We start from the raw sequence: 27674 nt of genomic DNA on the forward strand, positions 1-27674 counted from the left end.
ATGATGATAACAAATGTGTTTGTGTGTGACGTTGCATGACTTCCCTCTCAATACCTAGGCCATGCAAATCCCCACCTCAGATACAAGGGTACTCTAAAGTGCCTTGAGGCTGCGACAGAGACACATTCATTAACATACATCACACACTTCAGAGCACAAATCTGAGTGCTCAGAGTCTCCTATCACTGGATACACAGCGGACCTCCATCAGAGCGGCCCCACGTTCCTCTGCTGCCTCTGTACGTTCAGTAGATCACAGTTATTACCTCATTAAGAGCCTTACAAACAGCCCACTTCAAAAATCCTCAGGGTTGGGTAATCATACCACTTTATGTGAGGTGTCAGTGGGAGAACTGGGGCAATCCTGCACTATAGTGTAACAATACAACCATTTCACTGTACCGCTGTCACACTGCAGGAGTTATTTCCCATAAAACTACAGGGAACCACATTTTTTGCCTATCCTGCTATAGAATGGATTATGTAGCCAGCGGGGTTGCCGTAAACGCATAAGTGAGCATGTTAAAGCTCCCTGCAGCCACTAGTGAAAATTCCAGCACCAGAGTGAATTTCAGAAAAAAAACTGCTTTCAAACAGGTTTCCCAAGAATTTCCCCCTGTCTATCATGTTCAGACAAACAAGTAGCCAGTTTCAAAGTGTTTTAAAGGGTTTTAACGTGCAGAGCAGAGTAAACTCTCTCAAAGAACTTCATTCATCTCATTTAAAGCTCCTCTGCTACAGCCATCAAAAGTTTGCAACAAAACCACAGCCTTCAACAATACATTTCAAACAGCCTGCTGTGAGCAATCTTCCTGTTATACACAGTCTGAAGGTCCCTGTTTTATGTGATGACTATGATAGTTCTGTGCAATAAAGATAATAGCTATTTAGACTATTTATTTGATGAATATCTGTCAGTTAGACTAATGAAGGTTGAGTTTTGAAAAGCACTGTGAAAAGAGACATTGACGACATCTAAAATGTAAATCCCTTTCACATATGAACAACTTTAGAGGTTTAGTATGTTAACAAGTCTAATGAGATCAACTCACAATTACTTTTTGAAGATTTATAAAGACATTTCTGGTCATTAACTTTTAAACGCATCATTATGCAAACACATGAGGAGAGTTCTCGGCATGAAAGACCCACGACTGTACTACTTAATTTCTCCAGTATGTTAGGAAATTAAATGATACAAAATGTGGATGATGTTGACTGTGACAAGATGATTGACTGGGCTGTTTAAAGTCGAAAGGATGCACGCAACTAAGCAATAGAGCAGTCCATTAAAGCATGTCCCAAAGCTTGTCTATTTGCCTCTGCTACACACTCTACACACTCAAAAGTATGTACTTTTTCTTCACAAAAAGAGCACATACTTTTAGGGTGTGATATTAAGTAGGTGAATTGGGAAAGTGGGCAGGGAGCAGCAGCTCATTTGCATTTAAAGAGAGAAAAAGGGGCATTTACAGCATTAAATAATAAATGTTCTGTGGTCCATTTTGACCTGAGAGCTCAAATAGGTCTCCTTCAAACAGAAAAAAATGTTATTTTAAATTGCAACAATATTTCACGATATGACTTTCTAACTGTATTGGTGATCAAATAAATGCAGCCTTCTTTCAAAAAAATTAAATAAAATAAAAAACATTTTTTTTTTTTTTTTATTACCGACCCTAAACTTTTCAATGGAAGTGTATTTTAGAGATGTTTATAAGGTAGTAGAAAAAACCACATGCATAACATTAACTGCAGCTTAAATCACTATGGTCTTTAGCCTTTTTCTTGACCCTTTGCTTACTAAATGAGCTAAATTCAACTGTCTTCATACTTGGCCTTATGTCACTGTAGCGCTCTGAAAATATCTACTGTCCCAGCCCCACTGCACATCTCTAGCTCTGGTATCTCCAACTGCAATGAGAGGATTAGGGTGGGCGCTCAGAGACACAGAAAGGCTTTTCTACAACTCTGACCTCAGCAGTACTGCTAAGCTACTCACCCTGATCTAGAGAGGAGCGTCACATTCACAAGACATTAACCCTAGGAATAATTCAATTTATGTTACTCTACAGGGTGCACCATACAACGCTGATGGCAAAACATTTTGGGAGGGAAAAACAGTGTTCCATTTTGTCCCTATTCTTCTGATTTACAGATGACCCACACTAAATCCATTATTATAATTCTTATTTTTTAATAACCAAATTAAGTAAATAAGAGTGAAACATAAAGATGAGCTAGTATTATCTGAAAGCTGAAACAATGCAATAAACAATGAAAATCAATCCAGTTTTGGTTAAATTCTGATTTCGAAAATTCACAGCTCTAGATTTGATTTTTAATTTCCAATAGTTCTGTCAAATGATTAATCGCGATTAATCACAACCAAAATAAAAGTTTTTTTGTTTACATAATATATGTATGTGTACTGTGTATATTTATTATGTATATATAAATACACACACATGCATGTATATATCTCAGAAAAAAATGTTATGTTTATATATAAAATATATTTATTTATAATATAAATTATATAAATATAAATATAGACATGTAAATATTTTCAAAATATTATGTATATATAATTTATTATGTATATACATCTACATCACGTGCTTTCAGATGGAGCGGCATTTAATACACCGAGCCATAGTTCACTGACAAGCTACGCAAAACCGCATTTATAATTTATCATTTGTCTGCGATTATGAACACGATATTGCATAGCTTGTCAGTGAACTACGCTCTGTGTATTAAATGCCGCTCCATCTGAAAGCACGTGATGGAGATTTACTACTAATCACAGAACCGGCTTTACTAACGAGATGCACATGACAATCGCATGCGATTAATTGCACAGCCCTATTATATAATGATGTTTTATTAACAAAGTTCGGGAGGAGCACGTCAGATACTTAGCCTAATTAACACAAGACGAATGCACTCAAATTAATCAACGCATGGGTATGAATACAGCTGACATACCTCTATCCATTTGATGGTTAATCAGCATCCCTCCACCGCCTCTTCTCCACACTTGAGTTCTTACCACACTTATACGGGGTGGTGCTCTGGGTTCGGCCATTCCCGAGCTCGGAGCCCTTCCCAAGGACAGCACGCCAACTATGCATTACCATACTCGCCAAATACGCATTACTAAACTCCAGCTAATTATATGTAAGTGTGACCTCGAGAATACATAATAAATATACACAGAACACACACATATTATGCAAACAAAAACTTGTATTTTGTATGCGATTAATCACGATTAATCGTTTGACAGCACTAATTTCCAACTATTCAATGTCAGCAACAACTTCAGTAAAGGCCAATTCACACTAAGAATGATAACTTATAGCAGTAACTGTAGCAGTAACTATATTAGTATCCACACAAACAGATTATAACATTCTGTTTAAAAGCATGTGCTGAAGTTTTGATATCCACTGCATTTATCTTTAAAGTTGGGTGGATTCTGATTGGCTGTCAATATTTTTATCGCTCATCAACTGAAAAAAAAAGTGAAAGTGAAGTGACATGTAGCCAAGTATGGTAAACCATACTCAGAATTTGTGCTCTGCATTTATCCCATCCAAAGTGCACACACACACACCCGGAGCAGTGGCCAGCCAATGCTGCGGCACCCGGGGAGCAGTTGGGGGTTCGGTGCCTTGCTCAAGGGCACCTCAGTGGGTGGAGAGAGCGCTGGTTATTCACTCCCCCCACCTACAATCCCTGCCGGACCTGAGACTCAAACCCGCAACCTTTGGATTATGAGTCCGACTCTCTAACCATTAGGCTTGTTAAAGCTGTAGCATGAACTTCCCTATTTTCAGAACGATTATTAAAACTTTATCATTATAGTTATCATTATAGTTACCAGCCTTGATGTGAACGGGACTTTAAGCCATAAAGTGTTAAAACTCCTCAAAGCGTGTAGGCGATGTCCATTGCAAATTTTTTCACCTCCGCCTGAATGAATGAACAGAAGAATTGCAGACATATTCAACTCTACCTAAAGCTACAGAGAGACGAGTTCGAGTGGCCTCGTGGGCCAGAAAAAAATAAATCAATGAGTGTTTCCTACGCAGATGAACCCTAGATCCCACACTGTCCAGCGGAATAGAGGAAGGCAAGCAGAGAGGGTTGCCCTGCTGGGGTGGAGGCAGAGATCACCTTTGTCCAAGCCACTAAAAACAGCTGCGATGGGGGACTGAAACACACACATAAACACCCAGCGTCACACTGCGTGTGTGTGGGATGATATTCTCTCAGCCATAACCTACTGAGTGCATCCCGCAAACTATTACGTAACATTAACTACCCAGAGGAGAGTGGAGGAAGTCATAGAAAGAGAGAGACAGATGCAGATATATTGTTGCGTGCATTTGAAGTAGAGGGAGGGGGTGGAGGGCGTTGGATGTGCGTGTACACTTCACTAACTTAAAATAGAAGGAACTCTCAAGAAATATTTACAGCCAGAGTGCAAAAAAAAAAAAAAAAAACCTGATAACGGCATTGTTGGAGGAAAGACTTCCTGTGATGAAGCACAGCATAATGACTCTCAGCATGTACAATATAATTGGCTCTTGTGAGGGAGGATATTCCCTCAACAAGATCTTGTTCTCTCAGTGACTGTCTTTCTTTTGATGATACAATGACAAGTTTATGACTTTCTGAATCTGTATTTTTATGCAGACATCTAAATCTGGATTTCCGTACTGATTGCAATGGCACTCATGTGGGTGATGCAAGCTCCAATTTGGCTTGCAACATCCTCCCTTCCCGATAATTTCAATAAAACTTTGATATTTTATGGAAAAAATAAGTAATACATACAAATAATAAATGTGCTCCAAAGGTGTAAAAGTATTTTTAATTATCTTAAAATCATCTGTATGGACAAAACAAATATAAACAATCAAACAATAGGGGTCTCATACAAATTGAGCCAACTTTAAGTCTTGGCATCAGTCAGCAGCTACAGGCAAAAGAGAAAAACTGCTTTCTGCAGTCTAAAGATGTATCTGTTCTTTCCATCTAATGTTCTCACTCGTATTTCACCTTTTCTACCAGACGGAGGGGTTCACTCTATGAGTTCTGTGCTTTCCAGGGTGCCACTGATGAGCCAGATCTCTGTCAACAGCTTCATTACACTGCTAAATTGCTACAAACCAGAATGATGCTCTTTTAACCACAAAGCTCAGTGCTTCCTAAACGAGTCTGGTTGTTTTCTTGAGCAGTTGGCCTCTTACAGTCTCTATGTATCTTGTGCAACTGGGGTCAGCAGTAAAAATGACTTAGAATATTAATAGAAATAACTATTTACAACATTATGGCTGACATGGGAAGCAGGAAGGAGTCATTAAAGACTAAAGAGAAATGCCCTGAGAGGGAAAACAAACAAAAAAAACAGAAAAGCAAAGACATCAAAGTAAATAGTGTTTAAATAAGTGTTCATTAAAAAAATTGTGTAGAACTCTAACTGGGTTTAGCCTACATATTGGGACAGAGAGAGAGGACCCTGTGAATGACACCCCTGGTATGATGCACTTAGTTGCTATCACTACATTATGCATTGGGCTACACTGGCAAGCTGCTCTCTAGATCTCTGTGTACCTTAAAACTAAAGCAAATGTCTATTTCTAAGAAAAACTTGACCTAACCACTCAGAGCACAGAAAATACTTGTCTTTCATAAGACAAGAATGATGATTCACAAAGTCCAACTGAAGAAAAAAGCTTAAAATAATTCCTGTGGGTGACTAAGGAATTGAAAGCAAAAATCTGAGTAAGCAACTCAACTGGGACTGGATGATATTACATAATCAAAGCACTGATTGCATTTATTTAATCAAAAATACAGTAAAAACAATAATATTGTAAAATATATATATTACTATTGAAAATATTACTTAAAATGTAATTTCATTATGTGATGGCAAAGCTGAATTTTGAGCAGCCATTACTCCAGTCTTCAGTGTCTCATGATTCTTCAGAGATTGTTTTAATATGTTGATTTGGTGTTCAAGAAACAGTTCTTATTATTGTTAATGTTACAACCATTAAGCAAATGTTGTGCTGTAATATTTTTGTTGAACCTGTAATACATTTGTTTTTCAGGTGTCTTTGATGAACAAAGTTCAAAAGAACATAGTTCACAGTATTCATTTATTTATTATTTCTTTTTAATAATACGTCTTTAACAATAATTGATTTATTATTTGTTGAATAATAGTATTATTTTCTTTCAAATATAATAAAATAAATAAATATAATAGGTATATAGGTATCACTGCACCACCTGTTTCCAAGGGTATGGAAAAACTATTGAAGATGCCTTATATTAATTAGCCATTTTTATAGGGTTTATAAAGTTTATACAAAATACACCTGACCATTTAATAATCAGCATTAAGGTGCTTGCCATTCAGCTGTAGTAGGACCGCATTTGGAATTCACCGCAGAGAGCCAAGCTGCCAGCATTACCATCACAATGGCACTTCTAGCACTGATTCAACAAAGCACGAAAATACAAACATTAATATTTCACTTCACAGGATGGTGAATTGCAGCTGCAACACTGATTGTGAATGAGAGCGATAGCTGTCTACACATTAGGCACAAGCCCTCCCTCACTGACAAGTCTACAGAGAACATTAAACTGAAGAGAGATGCAAAGATCAGATCACTCATATTGTATATTTATAAGCATGAAAACAGAGCAGCTCTGCTCCAGTGAAATAAACCCCATTAGTCCAAGTACTGCTGGCAAACTGGCACTCTCAATCCTTTAATGCCACTCAAAGGGCTTCCTGTCCGGATACCTGCACCAACGAAGGCGGGAAAATCCGATAAAGCCTTGGACCGTTTGTTGATGGACTGACCATCAATAATGTATTCCACCAGCACTGTCTGGCTCCAGCGGTTGGTGAGGAGCTAAAAGCCCTGTTGCCCACAGAGAGGCTCGTTATCTGTGGATGCAAGTTTCCGACAAGTTTACGCCTTGATGGCTCCACAGAGCCGGCGATGTGGGATTAAGCCTGATACAATACAACACTCTGATGCAACATGTAAACCAATAAACACACGGACATTAAAAAGTCCATTTTAAAAGAAACACGAAACAAATAACACCACTGACACGTACTCACAGCTGGAAGGACAAAAAAGCTTCTTCCCTTTCATACTCATTCAATTCTCATCCGCTACCAGCTCTCCTTACCTTAGTTGTGACAATACACAGACAATCCATCCTGAGCCAAAAAGCTCAAGCTAGTTTCCCCTTCATCAGCACCACATTAACAAATTGAAAGAGGTGACAGAGGAGAGAGAGACTGAAAGGGAGAGGAACGAAGGCACGGCTGGAGCTAACGCTGACAGAGGCGAGAGTCCTCTCTCTGCGCAGGCATGGTCTTGCCGTAGTCCTACAGCCCGGCGCTTGTTAGCGCTATCCGCTGCTCAGCCGCATGGCTGGGGCTCAGACTGCTGCCTCTGCTGCTGCTGAGATCACAGAGCATCCCTCCTCCTCTGGAGCTCGCCGCACACGCGCACACCCATGCGCGAGAGAACAGACGCGCTCGCCCCTCGCAGACGAGAGAGCTCGCAGAATCTGCACTACGATTGGGAAAATAGCTATTGTAGTCACTGTTTGTGGTGGGAGAGTTTTGATTTTTCCTCCTTTGGTTCTTTGAGGCAGAGCTAAGCTGATTCCAAGCCAGTTGTGCAGATAAATGAAGTGTAAGAATGGGCAGTTTGGAGGGTTTAAGAGAGGGGAGTGAGTAAGCAGTTCACGCTGACCTTGACAACATCAATCAGGGTTTATTTTGGGGCGTCTTGGAAAACCACCGAACCGTTGGTAAGCTCAAATAACCTGCCTTTTAAGTGCACAGGGCTTGTGAGCAGGCACATAACAACGAGACAGCAGTCACAGAGAGGAAACTGCAGCAATGCTTCAGCAGAGATTGGCACATCAGGCCTGATGCATCGCACATCTGTTCTTTATATCAAGACCTTCCCCAGTACTTTAAATGAATAAACAGACAAGAGGAGAGAGCTGCTTACTGCAGTCATAAAATAACAACCATGAAGTGTTTATGTCCTGTTGAAAAATAAATAAAACAGTCTTGAGAACAAAATGTGACCACAGCAGGGGCAATTTCAATCTTGAGAGGAATGAGAACAATGAAGATTTGGGGTCACATGAAAAGGTAACCCTGTACTTTGCCAGAAATGGCTTCATAATTGAGCCAATTACTAGAAAAGGTTTGTTTTCTGTTAAATATCTGCATACAGAATGGAAAGTTTACCCCAAAATGGAAATGTTGTCAATCCTGCATGTTGTTATTTTTTGTTTCTTTTTAACAGTATTTTGGAAGAATTGGAACACAGTAAATGTATGTATAAAGTATAATATAAACATAAATATAATATAAATAAAATATATAAAATTATAAAAGAGCAGGTTTGCTGTGTTTGTTTGTTTGTTTGTTTGTAGCACTATATAATAATAATACAAAAACAAATATAAAAATAAAAAAAATAAACTCTAAAGTTGTGAATGAATCAATATGCTGGGGAACCCTTTGAAAAATGAGATGATATATCTAAAAATAAATTCAAATTCAATCAATCAATCAAATTAAATACAATTAAAACTGCTTCTTGGAAAAAAAAAAAAAACTTGGAAAAAACTCACAAGAAATATACTGAATCGAAGAAACACTATGAACATCTGTTGCATGTGTAAAAAAAAATCTCTATGTTCAAGGAGAAAAAAGAGCATACAGCATACCTATACAAATACAAAAAAAAAAAAGTTTTTCTACAAAGCATCTTCAAGCACTTAAAATTCCACCTGGCTTTCCAGCTGATGACCAGCGGATCGTCTGGCACGGAGCGGTAGTTCTTAAAGTAACAGCTGTATTACTATTACCCAGACCTGCTGTCTTTCTTATCTTGCTCATCTTACCTGCTGCCTGTACACTGCCCGCTCCTCCAATTCCAGCTCCTCGCAAAACAGCACCCTGATCATGGCTTTCATTCTGCATCTAGCATCTCAATAGCCTCTGCACACATTATGTCTACGTCTCGCTTCTCATGCACACACACAAACACACACACTAAGCCCTTCAGCAGATGGGCCTCAAAGCCGCTTTGAGTGATCACATTATAGACCGAGTGCTTTAACTTCCTCTCCACAACACTTTCCCACAGACATGTGGGAATAATTAAGAAATGAGGTCGTCAAGACATTGAGACAGTGGCTCTTACGCTCAAACGTGAACTTGGCGAGGGAATCTGTTTTAGTGCCAAGTTCTGTTTTGTGTTCTCCTTACATGAACTCTCAGCAAACTATTAGCACACTGTCCACTATGCTAACAATGCTAACCCTGTCTCCAGAAGAGAGGCCCCTCACATTCTTGAAAGTTTACAAAAAATTACTAAAGGACTAGAATAGGGCTCTAAAAAACAGAAACAATTTTGTCAGTCTGTTACAGACAAGAAAACCTAAAACTTAATTGAAAAATTAAAAACAAGCCTGTAGCTGTTGTGGGCTCGTATTTTCATATGCAAATTACTTTTGTGTCTGTTTGCAGCAAATGCACCCCATAGCAAAAATAATTATCTTAATTAGTAATTTTGTTGTGTTTTTCAGTGTAAGTACACGACCATTCAAAAGTTGTTGTTTTTTAAGAAAATAATACTTTTTTTTAATTCAACAACATTAATTTGATTAAAATAAAACAGTAAAGGCATTTATAATGTTACAAAGATATTTATTTCAAATAAATTCTCCTTTTTAACTTTCTATGAAAAGAATCCTGAAAAAAAAATGTATCTCAGATTGCACAAAAATATAAATAAAAAAAATACATAAAAATAATAATAATAATATTGATAATAATGAGAAATGTTTCTTGAGCACCAAATTAGCATATTAGAATGATTTCTAAAGGATCATGTGACACTGAAGACTGGCGTAATGGCTTCTGAAAATTCAGATTTGCCATCACAAGAATAAATTACATTTCAAAATATATTAAATAGAAAACTGTTCATTCAAATTGAATTCATTTTTAATCATATAAACGCAGCCTTAGTAAGCCTAAGAGACTTTTATTAAAAACATTTTTTAAAAGCCCAATGTTTTGTATGGTAATTCATATAATTTTTATTATTATTAATTATTTTTCTTTGTTTTAGGCATAATCCTCATTACATTATGATAGATGTATGTGTACAAAACGACAAAACTATACGTCAATGGGGCAAGAAAAATTCAAAAGATATATGTTATACAAATATTGTTTTACAAGTAAATTTATTTTGTTTAATAGAAGTTTAAATATTTTTACTGACAACAATACAGATTAAGGAAATTATTTTGGTGGTGGACATATTAGTCTAAATACAACTCAACTGATTCTGAGACTTAAAGTTATGTTACATAAAGTACTTTCTTTGTAACTACTAAGAGTTTAAGCTCATCATTGAAGCCCTCTTTACCCTCATATCACCCATGCCCGGGTCAGCAGGACAGACCCGCAATCCATGCTACATGTTTTTTTAATGAGAACAACGATAAACACAAAGAAAACCTCTTGGGTAAGCAAGATTAAGACTTTTTATTTTGGCCTGAGGCTTTGTGTCCACAACTCCCTCGCTATTTCAGCGTAAGCTCATTTTCTGCGGATGACTCTGATTTAGCAGGATACAACATTGCAATCCGACTCAACAACAAAGCTATGTGTATTGTGTGTGTGTGACTGTATGAGCACCGAAGGCACAGAGCAGTTATAAACACAGACGATACACCTGCGGGCAGTGCTGCTCTCTCATGTGTACAGATGTGACATCTGCAGAGACTCTGTGTGTGAGAATCTACGAACCAAGTGACCTCAAGGCACTCAGGTGTCCCACTTGAGAAAAAAAAAAAAAGAGGGAGTCGCCACAGATTCATTCAGAAAAAGCGAAAGCTCTCGTTTCGACCTCCACCCTGCTGTCTGAACTTCCACAGATCTAGTCTTTCTGTATTATTCCAGCTATATTTGGGTTTGTCTTTGTGCCTGCCTATAATTGGCTCTGCCCTCTTTTCAAAAACATAAAAGCCACAGATGTCTAAAGCTCAGAGTCCTTGGTTTGGTCTTGAGTATATGTGGGTCACTCATAACACAGATCGACAAATTGAAGGCTCATATTGTTACAAAGCACGATTTAATTCACACTGACACAAGGTCAGCGCAATTACACAGTGTGTTGCCCTCTATGATATGGGCTGAAATAGGTTTCCTTTTGAAATGATCCTAGCTCAGAAACAGGTTTTTAGAACAGAAGTATGTGTTTTTGCATGTACGAGTATTTCTCACTGCTGGGTAAATGCTGAAAGCATTAGACAGTGGTGGCAATTACTGGAGATCAACACGCCTCCAAGATGGGAGCTGTGCTGGCAAAAAAGGGCAGAAAAACAGGCTCCACACACACAAATACACAGCTCAAACTTCAATCCTAGCCACCCATTAACAGTGCATACAGACAAAGGACACCAGACTCATTTTAAAGACTCATGTTCCAAAGGTTTCCCAAACCCATCTATTTTAAATGCTGAATGCTGAGAATGCATTAAAAATGTCACATCTTCAAACTTTTGGACTCAAACTTTTCTGAGAAGGTAGATGGTTTAATGAGGTGAAAGCTTATCTTAATTTCAAGGGTTATTTTTTTTTTCTCTCCCATATTTAAATTCCCGATAGAGCATGCAGTTCCCTTGCCAGATAGTGTTGAGGTAATTAAGAAAGCTTTTTCCAAGAGAGGATGAGTCTCCCATGAACTCCGTTGTCACCGATCAGCTCTGCTGCATAGATAACTTCCATATTGCAGTTAAATACTACAATAAGCTCTCTTTCAATCATTTCTCAAAAAAACAACAACTCTGAATTTACCAAATGAACTCTGAGTGAGCCAGACAGAGGACTTGTGTGGTAAGGGATGAGAATAAAGACAACATGAAATGGATTTGCAGTGCCTTAAGTTTTGAAATATGGCATATTTCCAAGTGTGACTAAATATTTAACAGGAAATAATATAGGGTAGGACTTTTATTAAACATTATTTGATTGGCTCATCGATAGAATATGATATTATTGGTTAATATTTAGTGAGATATTGAGGAAGAAAATCACATGAAGACCAATAACATGCATTTAAAAAGGTAAACAGGATTTATTTTGATTTGCACTGCCTTTAAAATCCTCTAACAAACACACTTCTTGTTATTGTTAACCTAAACTAAAAATAAAATGTTTTTATTAACCAAACTAAAGCTGAAATAAAATATAAATATTAGATTAAACAAACTAAATTAGAAAAGGCAAAAACATTATGTTGAAGTTGAACTAAAATTACTACAATAGAAATAGAAATAGAAATGAAACAAAGCTAAACAGAAATATTAAATATATAAAAATGGCAAATTTGTTGTAAAAACAAACAACAACAAAAGCTCATTCAAAATATTAATAAATATTATAATAGTATGTAAATAAGATGGTTTTCAATACTATTTCTTGCACTCTAGACCCAGCAGTACAAACAGTAATAGTATATAAACTGACAAACACTCAACCAATGTGACAAACACTCAATGTCCCTGCATTTTGATTTTGATAATGGATTGCCATGTTATGAAAAATTCATCTTAAAACCTCTCACTGTTTAATCGATATAGCACTTATCAACAGTCTTAGGTGTCCTTCCAAATGGATATAAATCATCCGGAGGAGGGAAGGGAAAAACCTCTCTGCCTGCATTACTCACGTGAAGCTGGTGTAAACACTGCCATATGACAATCTGCATCTGTTAGAATCCTGAACAGAATGTGGAAAGACTGTGTGTGTGTGTGTGTGTGTGTGTGTGTGTGTGGGTGGGTGTTTCTCACCTCTGTATTTGTGCTTCCTGCAGCAGGCTCTTCTACTGTCAGCTCCATGTGACTCTCTTCTCTCAGCTGAGGACAAAAACACACTCTTTCAGATGAAAACACTCTCTCTAAAGTCTGGTACATTCCAGTGTCTTAAACAGGAAGAAGAATATTGATATTCTTGATATTTATTCAAACAATATGACACAATCAAATGAGCTGTTGATATTCATGAGCATGGCTGATATTCAGACTAAAAGCATGATTTTGAGTGCAATATTGCTTTTATACATTATACATTAATGTATAATTTAAAACATCTTATCTGTAGTCACAGAATTAAGTTGAAATTCTGCTTGGAAATTCTGTCCACAAATAATATATAATTTATAAGGCAAGCTGAAGAGAGAGAAGGCCAGACACATCAGTCCGAAATTCACACACAACACTTATATAACAGTGCAATAACAGCCACCCGTAGCAGCACAAGCACTCTCTCTCACACACATACACATATTTTGACACGATTCATTATTATTATTATTATTAAGGTTGTAAATGGTTGTTCTGCTTAATATTGTTGTTGAAACTGATTCTTTGAGTAACTGAAAATTCAAAAGAACAGTATTTATTCGAAATGGACATCTCTTGTAACATTAGAATGCATTTACTGTAACTTTTGATCAATTTAATACATCTTTACTAAATTTAAGTATTAATTTCTTTTAAAAGAAATGACAATGACTACTGGCACACAATGGCATTAACATAAGAAGTTTTTGTGAATTTTATTATGTAATAGCTAACTTGTTTTGTATGTCAAAGTTTAAATGCTCAGTGAGGTCATCTACATATTTAAAGATGCTGATGTCATCACATCCTTGTGTCTTATGAGACCATGAGACACTGGGATCAAGACACACAGCTCACACAGAGACAGCTTCCCCCTAGTGGCTGGATGCAAAAAAAAATATACTGAATATACATTGCCAACTGCATGTGCAATGGTACAATAAAACAAACAGTTATCAACCTGACAAAATACTACACAATAAATAAAAACACCAAGCAATATAGGAATATATAAATCATATTTCAGACATGGAAACCTTATATGCTTATTTGAAACTGAGATTAAGTTTTGTATTTAATTATGCAGTTATTTAAAATATAACAAGCTTATCTTAATCTTTGTGCTCTGCATTTTTAAATGCAATCCGCTGAGCAAACAAAAATCTCGTCTGAGGCCCTTTTCAGTCCGGTATAATCTCACTTTCTCAGAAAATTGGATTCATTAATCACATGAAGTCTCTAGTACACTTGTACCATTTTATCAGTAGGTGTTTGACTGATGTGTTTTATGCTTTTGTGAGTGCTGATGTGTCAGCAGTCCTGAGTAATGCTGCAGAATTCACCAGCGTCTGAGAAGACAAAGAGAGCTGCCTGCATACAGCTCTGTGGAGTCATTTGTACTCTTCAGATATCTACAACTTCATTCACTGCATTTAATTGTACTGTCATAGGTCTTTCCACTCAACGTCATCACGGCACATGATGGACAAGGCCTCAAACACTTACAGGGTGCTTTTCCAGCATTTTAAGAGAAAATTAAAAAGAAAATCACATGAGATAAGAACGAGATTTCTTTAATGTCTATATTTTCTCCAAGACCAGCATCAAGATTAAATGGCAATGCAAGAATAAATCTGGAAGATTAAAACCTCTATATTTTCACTGTACTGCATGTCATTTTTATGTACATTAATGTCTACTTTATGTCTCCAAAAACAGCAAAGTAAAACAACGAGCAGTCACTGAAGTTACGAGAGACTTCAGAGTTTTGTCAACTGACTCTATGCTGAGAAATAAAACCTCCCCCAAGGGGACTGTCCTCTCTTCAACTGGCCTACACAACAAGCTATAGACTTCAGAAAGATTCAAAATAAACCATCAAATTACTTTTAGCTCTGCCAGAACACAGACTATTTTGACGTGAGGGACACATGCAGTCAGTCGCCTAGGCTGGCAGAGTTCTCCGAGGCAGAATGGGGCGTGGCCTCTCTGAACAAACATGCTATCTACAACTTTTAATTTTATTACAGAAATAGAAATATAGAAATATTTTATATAGAAATATAACATATTTTCCTTAAATATATGCATGCATGTGTGTGTATTTACAACCCGAATTCCGAAAATGTTGGGACGTTTTTTAAATTTGAATAAAATGAAAACTAAAAGAATTTCAAATCACATGAGCCAATATTTTATTCACAATAGAACATAGATAACTTAACAAATGTTTAAACTGAGAAATTGTACAATTTTATGCACAAAATTAGCTCATTTCAAATTTGATGCCTGCTACAGGTCTCAAAATAGTTGGGACGGGGGCATGTTTCCCATGGTGTAGCATCTCCTCTTCTATTCAAAACAGTTTGAAGACGTCTGGGCATTGAGGTTATGAGTTTCTGCAGTTTTGGTGTTGGAATTCGGTCCCATTCTTGCCTGATATAGGTTTCCAGCTGCTGAAGAGTTCGTGGTCGTCTTTGACATACTTTTCGTTTAATGATGCGAAAAATGTTCTCTATAGGTGAAAGATCTGGACTGCATGCAGGCCAATTCAGCACCCGGACTCTTCTACTACAAAGCCATGCTGTTGTGATAACTGCAGTATGTGGTTTTGCATTGTCTTGCTGAAATACACGTCGTCTGGAGGGGAGCATATGTTGCTCTAAAACCTTTATATACCTTTCAGCATTCATAGTGCCTTCCAAAACATGCAAGCTGCCCATACCGTATGCACTTATGCACCCCTATACCATCAGAGATCAGGGGTTAAAGCAAAAGAAAATCCTGAGCCTGAACTTTTTTCCAGGGGCGGGGGGTTTGGGGGCAGCACATGCAAAGCATGCAATGGCTGTGGCAACTTAAACATTTGAAAGGATACTATGGCAAAGTTATTGCTTTCCTTTATTCAAACTGATTTTTTTTTCATGAATATATGGTTGACCTGAAGAATGAAAGCTATATCAAACACTTGGAAAATTATGAGCTATATCACCGCTTATCAACACTAGGGGTGTGTCAATGCACTTAGCTCACGAGATAAGACAAAATACAGATACTTTCACTAGAACGAGACAATTGAAATTTTCAATGACAAAATATTGTCATTGTCATAAAATCTAGGGCTGTAACTAATGATTATTTTGGTAATCAAGTAATCTATTGATTGTTTTGTATGGAAGCAGAATAATGACAATAGTTTTTGAAACATAAAGCATGCTGAATTCCACAAATCGAAAAAAAGATGCATTGCAATTAACAGTGCTTGCATTTTAATGCCTTGTATTTCCAGGACTTGCATTTTTAGGTCCTGAAATTTAACATAGTTGTTTATTTAAACTGTGAATATTTCAATTCAAAATATTTCACACACATTTTCATAATTAAAAATTCAATAATTCATATTCACCTTCCAGAATTCACTTCCAAAATATTCAATCTGTTTAAAAATACGATGTATAATATTCAACAGGCAAATTTCAGTCATTTTATTTCACTTTCCAAATTCGCTGCCACAAATTTAGTGGTTAAAATTCAGCAGAAAATTCAGCATTGCACAACCGGGAACCGCAGGAATAGCAGTAGAGCACCGATGCATGATCTCCAGCTGATGTCAGCCGCTCACCAGCAGGTGGCGCAAGCGGATGTTGATGAAGGCCATATGTGGATCAAGTCACTCATTTACAAAAAATTTGCAGAAATGGAGCTAGTGCTAGAAGTTTTGATTATCGGGGCCAGTATAAACATGTGGAAACGCTGATTGTGTGTATGTTTAATTCAACATCTTGTCATGTATTAATCATGTTTGTATTAAAGTATAATTGATGATAAATACGCCTTTCGTATGGGATTATATAGCAAGCACTTTGAGTGTTCTGTTCATCATATTTATATTCATATAAAAGCAACAGAACTGAAATTATATCACATTTATTAGCAGAACAGCACATGAGTGAGAATAACGCGATATCCGCCTTTGATCTCGTATGTATCTGTTCTACTTCGAGAGGTCAGAACTGTCCATCTTGACTGCGCTTATTTCACCTCTCCCTCACTGCAGCCGCCTACATTTCAGGCGAGGCACATCTCAAACAAGCCTAATAGCTGTCATTGTGTTACTGAGCCACGTAATGTGTTTTCTTTAACTGATTTCTGAGGGAAACAGCGTGAAAACCTTGCGCGTTCGTTCATATTCTACATCTGCTTAACAGTCCATTTAGTTCGCATAATCATCAATAAAGTGTATTCTGAGATCTGAGGTCTTATATCACTGTATTAGTTCACTGAGGCGCATTACGCGTCGTTGGGGAATCCTGGAGTGTGACGTATGAGGGGAACCCCAGTATTACAGCACAGCGTCACACAAGCCATGATACACAGAAATAAGCAACCGAAAGCAATATATGTCTTCCTAAGATGTAATGTTAGTTCTGTACTTCAGCATTGGGTAAAAGAGCATTATAATCTCCTTTGTGGTAGAGAAAGCTGCTTATATGTAGGCTACGGGAAACAGCGAAGATGTTGAATTAAACATACACACAATCAGCGTTTCCACATGTTTATACTGGCCCCGATAATCAAAACTTCTAGCACTAGCTCCATTTCTGCAAATCAGTTTTTGTAAATGAGTGACTTGATCCACATATGGCCTTCATCAACATCCGCTTGCGCCACCTGCTGGTGAGCGGCTGACATCAGCTGGAGATCATGCATCGGTGCTCTACTGCTATTCCTGCGGTTCCCGGATGTGCAACGCTGAATTTTCTGCCGAATTTTAACCACTAAATTTGTGGCAGCGAATTTGGAAAGTGAAATAAAATGACTGAAATTTGCCTGTCAAATATTATACATCGTATTTTTAAACAGATGAATTATTGAATTTTTAATTATGAAAATGTGTGTGAAATATTTTGAATTGAAATATTCACAGTTTAAATAAACAACTATGGTAAATTTCAGGACCTAAAAATGCAAGCCCTGGAAATACAAGGCATTAAAATGCAAGCACTGTTAATTGCAATGCATCTTTTTTTCGATTTGTGGAATTCAGCAAGCTTTATGTTTCAAAAACTATTGTCATTATTCTGCTTCCATAGTTTTGACAATTGAATAATCTGATATTTTTTAGTAACACAAACAGACCTAAGTGAAAACCAGGCTTTAGTATGACTATTTATATAAAAACTAACAATGAGGTAATAATAACTGGCTCAAACAAAATATCAAAACCAAGTAACTGCATAGTTTTATTGAACAACACTGTTAAAATACTTAATGTTGTCACGACACAGACAAGGAACGCAGAGGTAAGTGATCAAGCAGGGGTATTTATTGACCGATGAGCCGGGAAGAAGAAGAAGCAGGAGCAGTCGAGAGGTGAGTATGACATATGTGAGACAGTTTCTGAATGGCTTAGCTTGCGGTAACTTGATCCTTGTCTCGCCGTAGGAGGATCATGGAGGAACGGGATCGGTGGAGAACTGGAGCAGTGAAGCACAGGAACATCTGAGGTGAGTAAATACATGTAGAGAGTCTGGTTAGAGTTCAGGGATGTGAACAGTAGACCGGACCGTGAGTGACTGAAAGGAACGTGCTCAAATAGGTGACTTGATTGAAGACAGCAGGTGCGGGTGATTAGAACTCCAGGTGACTGTGATCATGACTGAGAACAGGTGTGAGCCGGGGAAGATTCTGGGACATGGAGTCCAGAGCTGGTGACTGGTGACAGAGACTCCCTAACAAATGTAATATACCTATACGTAATATGAACATAACCAACTTAAGTACATTATGTATTGTAACAGGGCACCACCGGCCTCGTGATGCTTCACTTTACAGTGTGATTAAACAATGTTTAAATCCATTAAATTTTAATATTCAGAAACTTTTAATTTGAAATTGCAATGTACAATAAATGGCATATTAAGAAATAGGTTGATGTATTCTCCTGTGTTTGCAAAGGTTTATAAATGATTTACGTTACAAATCTAGTGAGATAATGCACATTGTTTTCCCAGATGAACGTTAAGCAATTCAAATTCACAGCATATGCAGAGGAAGAGTTTAGCCCCTTTCACACATACAGTCTTTACTGGTAAATTACCAGTACGTTACCATTAAGAGATCATGTGTGAACAGGACCTTTTCAAAAATCCTGGTAAATTTGTTCTGGCAGTCATATCGTTCTTAAGGAGATGACATGATTACTCTGAGCTGTTTACAAAGCTCCGCTGCTTTTTAATTAGTTTTTCCATGTAAATATGCGCTAGATAGACATCTTTGACCATTTCGCCTCGCAGTTTTTTTAACGTGCCGCGCTACTCCATTCATCAAGGCTGCAACTGCTACTGGATACTATTATGCGTGTCTTGTGCTTATAAGAGCAGAAAAAATTCAGATAGGCTAGTAATGTTAGTTTGGTTGAGAGTGAAGCTGTGCTCCTCTCATACCATTGGTAGGCAAACTCATGAACTCGAAAGTGATATCAACAAGTTTTTTTTAAATGTATGATTATTTTTTTCCGCAGCCAAACGCCGCACGCCGGAGATCCGGCACGGTGCCAGAGAAATTTAAGCCCTGGGAGATGCTGGCTTTTGAACTGAACGCTGATTACACGCTGGAAAGTCTCCCTCCTCTTTAGCCCGGAGGACAACAGTCCGTGATTTCCAACAAGAATGTCAAATTTGGACTCGTCCGACCTTTTCCACTTTGAAACAGTCCATTTTAAATGAGCCTTGGCCGACAGGACATGACGGTGCTTCTGGACCATGTTCACATATGGCTTCCTTTTTGCATGATAGAGCTTTAGTTGGCATCTGCAGATGGCACGGTGGATTGTGTTTACCGACAGTGGTTTCTGAAAGTATTCCTGGGCCCATTTAGTAACGTCAATGACAGAATCAAGCCGATGAGTGATGCAGTGTCGTCTGAGGGCCCGAAGACCACGGGCATCCAACAAAGTTCTTCGGCCTTGTCCCTTACACACAGAGATTTCTCCAGTTTCTCAGAATCTTTTGATGATATTATGCACTGTAGATGATGAGATTTGCTAAGCCATTGCAATCTGACGTTGAGGAACGTTGCTTTTAAAGTATTCCACAATCTTTTTACACACTCTTTCACAGATTGGAGAGCCTCTGACCATCTTTAATTCTGAGAGACTCTGCCTCTCTAAGACATCCCATTTATAGCTAACCATGTTACAGACCTGATGTCAATTAACTTAATTAGTTGCTAGATGTTCTCCCAGCTGAATCTTTTCAAAATTTCTTGGTTTTTCAGGTCTTTGTTGCCCCCGTGCCATCTTTTTTGAGGCCTGTAGCAGGCATCAAATTTGAAATGAGCTCATTTAGTGAATAAAAGTGTAAAATTACGGCGTTTAAACATTTGTTATGTTCTCTATGTTCTATTGTGAATAAAATATTGGCTCATGTGATTTGAAAGTCTTTTAGTTTTCATTTTATTCAAATTTAAAAAAACGTCCCAACATTTCCGGAATTCGGGTTGTATATATAAATAATAATTATACAGAGTACACACACATATATTATGTAAACATTTATTTTGGATGCGATTAATCGTTTGACAGCCCTAATATATGTAAGTATGTGTGTGTGTGTGTGTGTGTGTGTGTATGTATTTTTTAATACTTTATTATGTCTTTCAAAAACACATTTAATACAATTAAGCAAGTAAATTTTTCCTTTGAAGACGTAATATTTTTTTTACCAATAGTTATTCCTCATTTTTCCTTCTACTTTCTCTTCCATTCACTTTTTTCCCTTTGTAATACCCACCACCAACACATAAAAAGAAAAGGGGAAAAAAACAGATAAATAATAATAGTTGACAATAACAATTACATACATAAACACTTTACCTATGAAAAAAAGGGAAAAGAATTTAAAGAAAAAAAATTTTCAAATACAGAACACAGTCACACATTCATATCAAATCTCTTATGACACTAATTCCCAGTAAGTAATTCAAAAAGTATTTTGATAATTGATAATAATATTAAATAATTATGAATTAAATTAATTCAATTCAATTCAAGTTTATTTGTATAGCGCTTTTTACGCTATACAAATAAACTTGAATTGAATTGAATTGAATTGAATTAATTTAATTTAATTTAATTTGTAAAAGGGTAATTAATATAATTTGTATTGTTTTATAGTATATACTTTGATTATAGAAGTGCCCATAACTTTTCAAAATGTATACTTCTACTTTTGATTTCATATGTTATCCTTTCCATAGAGTGTACTTTAGAAACTAAATCTAACCCATCACTTAGCTGGAGATTCCTGTCTTCTACAAAATTTTGTTATTACTTTAAAAGCTGTAATTCTCAATATTCTAAATAAATATAACTCATCTTTACTAAGTAGCATAGGTCCTATACCCAAAACTATATTTTGTATCTTTATTATTATATTTGATTTCTTAAAAATTTATTCTATAACCTGAATTACTTCTTTTTTTATTATTATTTTTGAAGTATAAAATATATGAGTGTAATGAGCTTTAGGTTCATCACAACTTCTCCAACATCCTGAAAATAAATTATTATATGTGGAAGATATTTCTTGTGTTATAAAATATTGCATACTCATTTTCCAAGCATATTCTTGCCAATATGGAGATTTAATTTTCTTTTAAACTTTGTTTCCAATCTCCTTCTGTTGTTTTATTGTCTAATTCAATTTCCCATTTTGTTTTAATATTACATAAATCCCATCCTTAATTTCTTTGAAAATATTATTTATTCATCCTATCAAGTTATATAATCTATTAATTTTACTAACTTTAATCATAAAACACAACAGAGGGTGAATATCATCTAAAGATTTTATTTTAATATCATCCTTTAGATAACTTCTTATTTGAAGACATTTGTAAAATAATTTCCTAGACAATACATATTTTTTCTCAATCAAATGTCTCCATCTCATTGTCTCCTTTGCTAGACCAAACCTTAAGGTAAAGTTTGGCATGTATGTATGTATTAGGACACAAAAAGTTACACACTAGGTTTTAATAATTCTGTTATTATTAATACTTGAAAATGTATAAACACTGTATAACAAACTGTATTAATCACTGTGCCAATACTTTCATCTAACAAATACATTTAATATTTGCATTGCACTACTCACGGGATGTTTTCGTGTCACTCGCGCAAATAAAGACATACGAACAATATAAACCATTTTCTGACACAATTGGACATGTCAAGCTGGATGCATCAATAAGCTCTTCACTGATTAGCGTGCGTGACAATGCGTAATGCGAATTTTCTGCTTGAGTTGAAATTTTTCAACTTGCGCCGAAGATGTGATTGAGCGAATATCACGTGTTCACAGCAAACGCATCACCCACTTCGCATCATTCGTGTCACCCAGCATGAATACACATCTATTCGCGTCTTTGCTTTGACTTTGTATGTAATCTACCTGCGTGAATAATTAAATAAAATACAAATAATTCAATTAAATTTGCTTTTGGTGTCCACACACCATTAGTATTTAATTCTCATGAAGGACCAGCCCAGACAGAAGCTATAAATAGTTGACTGTGAATTAAATGCCAGAAGCCAGGCCGTTTATTGTGTAACCAAAATACCAACTATAAAAATAAAAATAATAAAACCTTCTTGCATAATGCCGGACTTTTAAATATAAACAAGCCCAAAATTCACTGTGAGTCTTATTTTGAAAAGTCTATGTTCCACTATTACTGGCTGCTCATTCAAAAAGATGAACACCATAACACCATAAAGTAAACATTGTCATAATTTATCATTAGTATAGCATAAGCAATTGCTTGGTATCAATGCGCGGTATCCATTGGTTGTGAACTGCTCTGAAACGATTAGGCTAGCCTGTAGAATGTACTATGCAGCGTTTTGATTTGTATGCACAGCGCTCGTTGTTTATTTAATGAAATCATAGCCTTTTAAAGTTTAACAATCACTTTAGGCAGTATCACAATTTTCCATACTCTAATTTAAGACCTCCTAAAATAATAATAATAAACTTTTTTTTTTGTCTCACCTCTGGTGGTGTGGAGGCTGGCTGCGGACCCTCTGTGGGTGAGGTTGAGTTGGTGGCAGTGTGTTCCCACTGCTCAGCCATGTGATTCACCTCCACCAGCTTCTGATCACAGCTCTTCTGAGAGTTCAGCAGGGTCACTTCATAAAACTCCTGGATATCTATGCAAATAAAGAGAGAGAGAGAGAGAGAGAAACACACTATAAACGTCTTTTTAATACCTACTCAAACATTATGTTGATTATGTTGACTTTTTGATCAAAAAACAACATAATCTCTAGCTGGCAGCAGAACAAATTAAATACAGGCAATTTATTAGATTGATTCATTGGCATTTAAATGAATCCAGCACAGTAAGAAAAGGAGGTTGAGAGAGAGAGCGACAGAGAATGAGCAGGCAAACACATGCTTGTTTAGTCTGAAAATAAAAGCTGCAGATTTGAGCGGCAGCCATGGTACAGATTAATTTGTGTTTCTGGGTCAAAAAGTGTGATTAGACAAATTTCTAGCTAGCTTAGTCAAACAGACTCCAAGTCAAATCATATTGTGAAAATATATAGGGCTTTCCATTAATTTACACACCATAACTGCACAACAACTAAGCAGTTATTTACATAAATATAAGATGTGTAGGAACATTTAAATAGGTCATGAACTGAGAAATCCAAATTCCCTTAATATTTTGATATGTAAGAGGTCATTGTGCTATAAAAAGACATTCTGTATGTTTCAGAACTTAAAACTTTCTCATTACTCTTAAAACAGCTTATATTGAAGCCAGTCTACCAAAACAACAGGTTTTGGAATGTGCCACTTTATGACGTAATGGCTAAACACCGCCTCCACAGAAGATGATCAACGCCTGCTTCTACATCGCTGCCTTTTCAGCCCCGCCCAACCGATTCATGCATGTAGTAGGTAAATGACAAGAGCAACAAACGCAGGTCCACGCAGAAACCAAAGAAGTTGGAAGATCAATAATAATATATACCTGTAAAAAAAATATGCAAGTAAATATGTAGTGTTAGAGGGTCATTTTTTATATAGTAAATAAAAAGAAAACAAATAGATAGTATAAAAATAAAGAATAGAGAAGAGTAGTGTTAGAGCAGTGTTTCTCAACCCTGGTCCTGGGTGCCCCCCAACACTGCACATTTTGTGTGTCTCCCTAATCAAACACACCTGATTTAACTCATGAGCTCATTAGAAGAAACTCCAGGACCTGAAATGGGTGTGTCAGATAAGGGTGACATACAAAATGTGCAGTGCTGGGGGGGCGCCCAGGACCAGGGTTGAGAAACACTGTGTTAGAGGGTCAATTTATTTGTATTTTCTTAAGAAAAAAGAAAATAAGTAGATAGAATAGAAATAGAATAAAGAGTGGTAGAGTTAGAGGTTAAACTTTTTTATTATATATATATATATATATATATATATATATATATATATATATATATATGCATACATACACACACACACACAAGCATATGTCTATATATATATATATTCAGACCCCTTAAATTTTTCACTCTTTGTTATATTGCAGCCATTTGCTAAAATCATTTAAGTTCATTTTTTTTCCTCATTAATGTACACACAGCACCCCATATTGACAGAAAAACACAGAATTGTTGACATTTTTGCAGATTTATTAAAAAAGAAAAACTGAAATATCACATGGTCCTAAGTATTCAGACCCTTTGCTCAGTATTTAATAGAAGCACCCTTTTGATCTAATACAGCCATGAGTCTTTTTGGGAAAGATGCAACAAGTTTTTCACACCTGGATTTGGGGATCCTCTGCCATTTCTCCTTGCAGATCCTCTCCAGTTCTGTCAGGTTGGATGGTAAACGTTGGTGGACAGCCATTTTTAGGTCTCTCCAGAGATGCTCAATTGGGTTTAAGTCAGGGCTCTGGCTGGGCCATTCAAGAACAGTCACGGAGTTGTTGTGAAGCCACTCCTTCGTTAATTTAGATGTGCTCTAGGAAGGGTTCTGGTCGTCCCAAACATCTTCCATTTAAGGATTATGGAGGCCACTGTGCTCTTAGGAACCTTAAGTGCAGCAGAATTTTTTGTTACCTTGGCCAGATCTGTGCCTTGCCACAATTCTGTCTCTGAGCTCTTCAGGCAGTTCCTTTGACCTCATGATTCTCATTTGCTCTGACATGCACTGTGAGCGGTAAGGTCTTATATAGACAGGTGTGTGGCTTTCCTAATCAAGTCCAATCAGTATAATCAAACACAGCTGGACTCAAATGAAGGTGTAGAACCATCTCAAGGATGATCAGAAGAAATGGACAGCACCTGAGTTAAATATATGAGTGTCACAGCAAAGGGTCTGAATACTTAGGACCATGTGATATTTCAGTTTTTCTTTTTTAATAAATCTGCAAAAATGTCAACAATTCTGTGTTTTTCTGTCAAAATGGGGTGCTGTGTGTACATTAATGAGGGAAAAAAATGAACAAATGATTTTAGCAAATGACTGCAATATAACAAAGAGTGAAAAATTTAAGGGGGTCTGAATACTTTACGTACCCACTGTATGTATATATATATATATATATATATATATATATACACTGAACAAAATAATAAACGCAACACTTTTGTTTTTGCCCCCATTTTTCATGAGCTGAACTCAAAGATCTAAGACTTTTTCTATGTACACAAAAGGCCTATTTCTCTTAAATATTTTTCACAAATCTGTCTAAATCTGTGTTAGTGAGCACTTCTCCTTTGCCGAGATACTCCATCCACCTCACAGGTGTGGCATATCAAGATGCTGATTAAACAGCATGATTATTGCACAATGTTCTAGACACTTTCCAGTCGGGTTTTAGATCACTACACAGCACTGAAACTGCATTGTTGAAAGTCAGCAATGACTTTCTGCAAGTTCTTGACACTGGTTCTTATGCGGTACTTGTTTTGTTGGATCTTAGTGCGGCATTCGACACAATCGATCATAGTATTCTGTTACAGTGGCTGGAAAAGTTGGTGGGTATTCAGGGTGTCGCTCTGCAGTGGCTGGCCTCTTATCTTAAAGATAGAACCTTCTCAGTGAGTATTGGGAAGTTTTCTTCTTCATTGGCTCCTTTGTCATGTGGCGTGCCCCAAGGTTCCATCTTAGGCCTTCTTCTTTTTTCACTATACATGCTTCCTTTGGGTGCCATTTTTAAGAAATATAAAATCTCCTACCATTGTTACGCTGACGATACACAGTTTTATCTTCCAGCAAAAACTGACGGCGGTGGCTCTTTGGATGTGCTGTTGGATGGCTGATCATTTTCTACAGTTAAACGAAAGCAAAAGTGAAATTTTGATTTTAGGTCACTCTAAAACATCCGATTTTAATTTAGGGTCCCTTTCCGCTAGTGTTCAACCTTATGTAAGAAATCTTGGGGTTACATTTGATTAGTTTCTCAACTTCGATAAGCAAATTAGTACAGTGGTAAAGGGCAGCTTTTTCCATCTGAGATCCATTGCTAAGTTGAAACAGTTGTTGCCTCATAAAGACTTGGAGACTGTAATACATGCTTTCATAACATCTCGCCTGGACTACTGTAATTCCCTTTATTGTGGACTGCCTCAAACGGCGATTTCTCATTTACAAATCGTCCAGAATGCTGCAGCGAGGCTTCTTACTGGAACAAGAAAGAAGGATCACATTTCTCCTATCTTAGCATCTTTACATTGGCTTCCTGTAAAGTTCAGAATCGATTTTAAAATAGCTGTTTTTGTGTACAAGGCGTTAGCTGGCCTTGCACCAAAATATATCAGTGACCTTCTGATTGCTTACTCTCCTCAAAGAGCTCTTAGGTCCAGTAATCAGTTTCTCTTAACGGTCCCTCGTTGTCGCTGTAAAACCAAGGGTGGCCGGGCTTTTTCAGCTACTGCCCCGAAACTTTGGAATAGTCTGCCTGTTAATGTGAGACTCGCTTCTTCACTAGCTAGTTTTAAGTCTGCTCTCAAATCTTATTTGTTCTCCCTGGCTCTTGAATAATGCCTGCTTAAGGCTCTGTTGCCAATTTGGCTTAGATTCTGTTTTATGGTTTTAATTTTCATATGTTTTTTATTTATTTTTTTATTTTTTATTATATATACTGTATTTGCTATATTGTATTTGTATCTGTTGTACAGCACTTTGGCGTAACTCTGTTGCTTTTAAACGTGCTATAGAAATAAACTTTGACTTGACTTGACTTGACTTGACTTGACTTGACTTGAGGTGTGCCTTAGGCTGGCCACAATAAAAGGCCACTCTAAAATGTGCAGTTTTACTGTATTGAGGGGGTCCGGGGGGGTCCAAAAACCAGTCAGTATCTGGTGTGACCACCATTTGCCTCACGCAGTGCAACACATCTCCTTCGCATAGAGTTGATCAGGTTGTTGATTGTGGCCTGTGGAATGTTGGTCCACTCCTCTTCAATGGCTGTGCGAAGTCACTGGATATTGGCAGGAACTGGAACACGCTGTCGTATATGCCGAACCAGAGCATCCCAAACATGTTCAATAGGTGACATGTCCGGTGAGTATGCTGGCCATGCAAGAACTGGGATGTTTTCAGCTTCCAGGAATTACAGATCCTTGCAACATGGGGCCGTGCATTATCATACTGCAA

At 36.9% G+C, this 27674-nt stretch overlaps 1 protein-coding gene across 23 annotated transcripts in view; it reads right to left on the reverse strand.

The window, feature by feature from the left end:
- The window catches only part of dlg2 (discs, large homolog 2 (Drosophila)), a 223840-nt gene that overhangs the window by 175278 nt on the left and 20888 nt on the right, over window positions 1-27674 (reverse strand). For 22 of the 23 annotated variants that reach the window (XR_009273086.1, XR_009273085.1, XM_058788915.1 and 19 more), the window contains exons 3-4: window positions 23052-23209; window positions 12946-13011 (exon numbers count right to left, since the gene is read on the reverse strand). Coding sequence is in view for 21 of the 23 variants with exons in the window: in XM_058788915.1 (XP_058644898.1) it covers window positions 12946-13011; window positions 23052-23209 (224 nt within the window). In the remaining 2 variants the exon portion in view is untranslated. Of the gene's footprint in view, window positions 1-7233; window positions 7585-12945; window positions 13012-23051; window positions 23210-27674 lie in introns of those variants that run through there. The other variant, XM_058788934.1, reaches the window with a different exon arrangement.

The sequence above is a fragment of the Onychostoma macrolepis genome, chromosome 10, assembly GCF_012432095.1.
Source record: "Onychostoma macrolepis isolate SWU-2019 chromosome 10, ASM1243209v1, whole genome shotgun sequence".
Taxonomy (NCBI): Eukaryota; Metazoa; Chordata; class Actinopteri; order Cypriniformes; family Cyprinidae; genus Onychostoma; species Onychostoma macrolepis.